The following is a 7,505-nucleotide window of genomic DNA, read 5'->3' on the forward strand; positions in this document are numbered from 1 at the left end:
AAAGCAATATTTTCCCCTTTGGAAATCTGTATTATGATGCCCACAAAGCCATAACTTCAGGTTGACAAAGTTGGGGAGAAGTGTGCTTTTCGTTTGACCGCCAGTATTTTGAACATTTGAATAAGCAGCATAGTTAAAATGAGACTATGTTCTTTTCATTCTTCATTCTTTTTGCAGGCTTTCATAGAGACCATGTTTGCCAGCAAAGCCCCTGTAGAGGAAGGCTTTCTTTATGCTAAGGTGAGCATTAAATGGCTGGAAAAGTTTTGTTGGACGCAAATGTAATTTCATTGATTTGCATATGGCATCCAGTTGGCTTTCATGGAAGTGAGCAAGATATCAGTGGAGAGGATTTGGTTCTTAAATGTCAGTGGTAATTTATTAGATGAGTCTAAAATATGTAGAGCTACAATTAGATGGAGAAAATTGCGAAGTAGAACAGGTAAAGAAGGAAAGACTTTTTGCAAGTGTGAGTTAAGAAGAATAATACTGTTTAAGTAATGTAAAGGCAAAGAATCTGAGGTGGTGTTGCAGATAGTAGCCGATATGAACCAGTCTCCAGCTCCATCCTAGGATATAATGAAATTACCGTTTCCCTAGCATCCTTTTTCACACTTCCAGAGCATGTAGGTCGGTAGCTATGTGAAAGGTTGAAATTGGTAATTTAGAGCTGTTGTTGAAAATGCAAGCCATATTTCAGTGTTGATCTAAATAAGAAAAAACAAATAGTAACATGTAAAGTATCTGACCGTTTCTCTGTGCTCAGCCCAATCATAGGTTTTCCATGTTCTCTTCTGGACTTAACAGTTTGAAAATCACAGGAAAGTTAGAGCACTCAGGAGAAAAGAACAGATTTAATAATAGAGTTGAATAACAGTATTGGGGTGAGCATAAAAGAAATGGCCTGAAGTTACAGCATAATAGTTTGGTTAAAAAGGTGTGACGAATAGTTTTCCATTGTTAACTTAAGATAAGTACTTGAATGGAGGTATGGGCTGTTGAAGAGAGCCTGTGCTGGGGCTGCCCTGAGGAAATCTCAGTCAGACTTTCAGTCGTACTTTGCTGTTGTTTTGCAGTTTGAATTTGAATGCCGGGCTCGTGGTGCAGACATCTTAGCCTACCCACCTGTGGTGGCTGGAGGTAATCGGTCAAACACTCTGCACTATGTGAAGAACAATCAACGCATCAAGGTACACAGACCCCCTTCAGTGCTGCTTCCTCTAGGTCCAGATGTCTTAGTAAACTCTAACCTCATGGTCCCCTAACCTTCAGCTTTCACAAACTAACTGCTATTTATAAATCCCTTACAGAGATGATCTCATTTGATCTGCACATTAGCACTGTGAGATAGGAACAATTATTAACATGCCTGTATAATAGATGAGGAAAATAAACTAAAAAATTAGGTAACTCGTTAGTGCAGAGCCAACTATTCTAGTCTAAAGCCTCTGCTCATTTCACTTGATAAAGCTCCTTTGCTAAGGACTTGTGGCAACAGTGGGCCAAGCATATTTTGGGAGCAGACAGGTTTTACAACTATCTTGTAGCTGTGAGGGAACTTATTTTTTATGGTTTTCTCCCCAAGTGACTATACAAGTAAAGAATCGTGTATTCCTTTATTAAGTCTATTTTTAATTATCTACTTTAATTTACAGTAAATTCAAAAAATAAATATAGCAAACATAAATTATACAATATAATTTTTTTTAATGAATACCCATGAACCAACGACTCAACTCAAGAGCCAGAACATTACCAATATGTTACATCTGCGTGAGTACCCTTATGCTCTGGCACCCTACTGCCTCCCTCCCAAAGGTCACTAACCAGTATCCTAAATTTTGTTTGTCATTCTCTTGATTTTTTCAATAGTTTTATCACATAGACATGATTCCCCAAACAATATTAATTAGTTCTGCTTGTTTATGAAATATATAAAAATCATATATTGCTATATGTAGTTTTGGGGACTCAAACTTTTCTTTTAACCTCAAGTATGATAAGATAATACAAATTTTTTCTCAGGTATTTGTATCTGTTTACACTCCTACCAGCAGTGTATAATTCTGTTCACCACATCCTTTCCATCCCCTGATATTATCAGACTTCTCAATTTTTGCCATTTTAGTTGGAATAAAACAGTATCTCATTGTGGTCTTCATTTCCATTACCTCAATTACCAGTGAAGTTAAGCATCTTTTCTTATCTTTGGCATTACTGCTTTCAACTTGCTAATGTGTTGTTTAGGATATTCTGATTTGTGTACATGAATGAGATTGTCTTATAATTTTTCTCATACTGACTTTATGGTTTTCATTTCAAGGTCAAACTAAACTCATAAAATGAATAGTTTATTTTTTAATATTGTAAAATGGTTTGAATTAATGTTTCTTGAAAATTGGGTAGGACTCTCCTGTGGAATTATTCGGGCCAGATATCTTTTGTGGGATTTTTAACTATGATTCAATTTCTTTAATATACTGAGGCTTTCTATTTTTCTTTTCCTTTATTTATTTATTTTACATTTCTTATTGTAAAATGTAACTACTGGAAAAGTACTTAAACCATAAAAGAATAGTTTAATGGGTAATTATAAAGTTAACACCCATGTGACCGTTACCCAGGTCAAGAAATAAAACGTGTAGGCAAGCTACAGCCCTCTGGGTGAAATCCAGCCTGCCACTTTGTTTTTTAAATAAAGCTTTATTGGAACACAGTGGTTTCCACTCCCCCACCCCCACCCCATGGCAGAGTTGAGTAGTTGCACCAGAGGCAGTACGGTCCACAAAATAAATATTATCTAGCCCTTTACAGGAAACACTTAACCCTTGAAATAGGACATTACTGTGACCCCCCCACCCCCAAGAAGCTTTTCCACCATGTGGTCCTTCCCTCCCTGTGATAACTCCCTCTCTCCCTGATAGGGTAACACTCTCCCAATTTTTATGGTGATCATGTCTTTGCTTTTCTTTTTATTTTACAATTAATAAAGTAGTTTATATAATTTGGTTTTGGTCATGTTTGAACTTTATGTATTTGAAATATTATGTCTGTGTCTTCTTTTGTACAGCAGTATATTGTTGTATGCCGCTGTAGTTTGTTCATTGTAATTGCTAGAGTGTAGAATAGCAGGTAGAGTATGGCCTGTGAAGTTAAATATATTTTCATAAGAATACTAAGACATTACATTATGTGCTCTTTTTCACTCTTATTTTCTCTCAACTGTACTGTGAGGTATCCCAGAGGCCTTATGACATGCAATATCACACCAACTTGAATGCAGAAGCAAAGATGAGACTCCAGCTGTCTTCTCTTTGTCTATGCTAGACAGAGATTTGCAAAAATGTAAAACACTGCCACTTTTCTAACTAAATATTTTTATTTAGAAAAATAGTTATTTTCATTAAAAATGTTATTTTAGCATGTAATTAGTGGGTTTATTGTTATTTTTAAATGAATAAATATTATAAAATTTTCTCAGTTTGAATTTCTTAATGTGATAAATATCCATAGATGGATATTTATATATTCTCCAGGTTTTTACCATTATGAACAATGTTCTGTGAACATTCTTGTACATTATTCATGGTATGTAAGTTATCAAGGTTGCCTAAGAGACACCTAATAATGGAATTGCTGGGTCATAGGATATGCATATTTGCAACTTTCATAGAAAACGCCAGACATTTCCGAAGTGTTTTTATCAGTTTATATTTCCATTCTTCTGGAGACAGTTTGGTAGATTATATTTTTGTACCATTTTGTCTAAGTTTTTAAAATTGTAGTATTATCTTACATTTTAATCTTTTGTGTTTGTACTAATGTACCCTTTTACCTTCTTTTTTTTCTTTTGTTTTGTTTTGTTTTCCCTTTATGTACCTTTTTACATTCTTGATATCTTTATTTGTTTGTTTGTTTATTTATTTTTGGCTGCATTGGGTCCTTGCTGCTGTGTGTGGGCTTTCTCTAGTTGTGGCGAGCAGGGATTACTCTTCGTTGTGTTACACGTGCTTCTCATTGCGGTGGCTTCTCTTGTTGTGGAGCACAGGCTCTAGGCACGCAGGCTTCAGTAGTTGTGGCACAAGGGCTCAGTAGTTGTGGCTTGTGGGCTCTAGAGCACAGGCTCAGTAGTTGTGGCTCGCAGGCTTAGTTGCACCACAGCCTGTGGGATCTTCCCGGACCAGAGCTCGAACCTGTGTCCCCTGCATTGGCAGGAAGATTCTTAACCACTGCACCACCAGGGAAGTCCCTTTTCTAATAAATCTTAATAGACAGTTTCTTTAAAAGTAAACAAACATATTCTCTGTGAACCAGCAGTTTCTTTTTAGGTATTTTTCCAAGAAAAATGAAAACATATGTCCAAAAAATGCCTTGTACAAGAATGTTGATAGCAAGTGTACTCATAATAGTCCAGGGGTCCATAACCAGGATATTAGATATGGAAATTACCATGTGATATACCCTTGAAATAAGAAGGAGCAAACTACAGCACTGCCAACAGCATGAATGATCCCAAAAGCATTACACTGAATAAATAAGCCAGACACAAGAAAATTGCAAACTATATGATTCTATTTATATGAAGTTCTGAAATAAGCAAAACTAATCTATGGTGATAGAAATCAGATTAGTGGTTGCTTCTGATGTGGTGTTGACTGGGTAAGGCCATGAGGGTGTGGTTACATGGGTGTATACATTTGACAAAACAGACAAAACAGACTTAATTCTGTATACTTAAGATCTGTGCAAAGAAATCTCAGCAGAGGTTTGTGGGTTTTTATTAGTCTTTTAAAACCATCTTCTCTCCTGCGTGCCTCAGTGAAGATCCCGCGTACTGCAACTAAGACCCAACACAGCCAAAAATTAAATAAATAAATAAATAATAATTTTTAAAATAAATAAATAAAAATACTAAAAAAAAAAAAACTTTCCACATCATTAATGCTATTTTGTCTTTGTTTATTATCTCATCACACTGTGCCCTGGCCTTTGTTAATTTCACTCTTCTACTCTTTGTGTTTATTCTCTTGTTCTTTTTTTAAGCTTTTTTTTTTTTTTTTTTTTGTGGTACACAGGCCTCTCACTGTTGTGGCCTCTCCCGTTGTAGAGCACAGGCTCCAGACGTGCAGGCTCAGCAGCCATGGCCCACGGGCCCAGCCGCTCCGCGGCATGTGGGATCTTCCCGGACGGGGGCACGAACCCGTATCCCCTGCATCCACAGGCGGACTCTCAACCACTGCACCACCAGGGAAGCCCTAAACTTCTTAAATTAGATGCTAAACTCTTTTTTCTGGCCATGCCACATGGCTTACAGGATCTTAGTTCCCAGACCAGGGACCAAACCTGGGCCCCCTGCAGTGAAAGCACCGGGTCCTAACCACTGGACCACCAGGGAATTCCCTAAACTCATTAATATTCATCCTTTCTTCTGTTCTAATTATAATTATTTAAGGATTAATATTTCATTATATTCCATGTGTTTTTTTCATTATATTCCACTGTTTCTTTTTGCTTTTGCTGCATTAAGATTTCTTTTTCTTTGGTATTTCTCAGTTTTATTATATTTCTAAATACAAACTTATCATATATTATAAACAATAAATATAATATACTGTTTAAAATAATAATGATAAAATGAACAACCATGTATTCACCATCAAGGATAAGAAGATCATTGCTTATACCTTAGTAGTCCCTTGGGCAATCTCAAGCACATCTCCCTTTCTGTCTCCTACCATCTTGACTTTTGTTTTAACCTTTTTTTTTTTGTTTTTCTTCATAGTTTTACCACCAGTGTACCTATTCCTAAATATAGTATTCATCCTTGAAAAACTAGAGAATAAGCACAAATCTAGCTTTACAGGGAGAGAGACATATTGCCATTATTAGATGAAGTGACCTAAATAAGAAATAAGAGAAAATAGTCAAAAACTTCTAGGTCATAGTCTGGCTTCAGTTATCTGAAACTTTTCAACTTAGCGGGCAGGGTCATCAAGAAGCCGTGAGAAATGCAGAGGTCTGTTGGGGCATCTGGAAGGACTCTGTCATGGACCAGCTGGTAGGCATCTGGCAGAGATCTAGTCAGAGACAGCAGGCTGCCCTGTGGTTCTGCCTCTGAGCTCACCACGGCTACATCTAGCTGTCAGGAATAGGTCAAAGCAGAGCCCCCTTCTAACAGAGTTTGTTTAGATTTACCTGCATGTTGATCTTTCCTTCTTGCATCTTAGATGGCCTTTCTGGGATCACCTCCCTTCTACCTGAAGAACATCCTTTAGATGAAGGTGTGTAGCTGATAAACTTTTTCTACTTTTGTTTAGCCAAAACATCTTTATTTCATTCTCATTCTTGAAAGATGGCTGTGCTGAGGAAAACCATCCTAGATTGACAGTTATTTTCAGTCATCAATTTTAATAGATTATACTCCTTTCTTCTGACTTTCAGTGTTGCTGATTTTAAAGTATAATAATTATCATTCCTTTATGAAATTTCTTTTTGCTTTTGCTGCATTAAGATATCTTTTTCTTTGGTATTTCTCAGTTTTATTATATATCTAAATACAAATTTATTTTTACATGTCCTCATTATGATACCTCTGCTTCCTGAATCTGTAGATTCATGTCTTCATCAGTTCTAGGAAATTCTCAGACATTATTTCTCCAGATATCATCTCTCCTACATTCTCTCTGTTCACTCCTTCAAGGTCTTCAGTTAGATGTATGTTAAACCTCTTTTCTGTTTTCAATAGTTAATGTTTCTTTCATGTTTACATTTGCCTTGTCTGTCTGTGTCATACTCTAGGGGATTTTCGTAGGTCTGTCTTCCAGGAAACTAAATTTTCTCTTCATTTGTCTAACCTACTACTTCAGCCATACACTGAGTATTTTATTTCAGCAGTTGTTTTTATTTCCATTTGGTTCCCTTCAAATCCACAGTTATTCTCAATTGTCTCTTGTTGCTTGTTATCCTTTGTGATTCCATTTTTTATCCCTTTAAACATTTCATAATAGCAATTCTGTATCTCATAACTCCATTGTGTGGAATTCTGGAAGATCTAAATTTGGTATTTGTTGTTCCTGCTGACTCTCACTCACAGTGACCTACTGCCTCGTGTGCTTGACAGCCTTTGGTTGTGAGCTCATATTTGCTTGTTGTTATTTTTGGGAAATTATGCAATCCCAAATTTGGGCGCTATTTCCTCTAAATGTTATTTGCATATGCTTTTGCCAGAGTGAAGTGGGTCCTAATGACCTGGGGCCCTATTATCCCCTGTGAGTGTCCTGGGTTAATGCAGGAATCTCCACTTCATCTTCCCCACTTTGCAACACCTTCTTTCCTATATACTGTAACACTTACCTTATCACTACTCAGCTCTAGTTTCAGTTCTGGGTTGATTTTTTTTTTTTTTTTTTTTGCGTTACACGGGCCTCTCACTGTTGTGGCCTCTCCCATTGCGGAGCACAGGCTCCGGACGCGCAGGCTCAGCGGCCATGGCTCACGGGCCCAGC

At 36.9% G+C, this 7,505-nt stretch overlaps 1 protein-coding gene across 1 annotated transcript in view; it reads left to right on the forward strand.

Annotated features, from left to right (window-relative positions):
• Window positions 1–7,505, forward strand: part of XPNPEP3 (X-prolyl aminopeptidase 3) — a 56,725-nt gene that overhangs the window by 38,356 nt on the left and 10,864 nt on the right. The window contains exons 5-6 of the mRNA XM_029206194.1: window positions 178–240; window positions 1,077–1,190. Coding sequence (XP_029062027.1) covers window positions 178–240; window positions 1,077–1,190 — 177 coding nt within the window. The remainder of the gene's footprint in view (window positions 1–177; window positions 241–1,076; window positions 1,191–7,505) is intronic.

Source organism: Monodon monoceros, unplaced genomic scaffold, assembly GCF_005190385.1.
Source record: "Monodon monoceros isolate NGI ecotype Baffin Bay Population unplaced genomic scaffold, NGI_Narwhal_1 Super_Scaffold_6, whole genome shotgun sequence".
In the NCBI taxonomy this organism is placed as follows: domain Eukaryota; kingdom Metazoa; phylum Chordata; class Mammalia; order Artiodactyla; family Monodontidae; genus Monodon; species Monodon monoceros.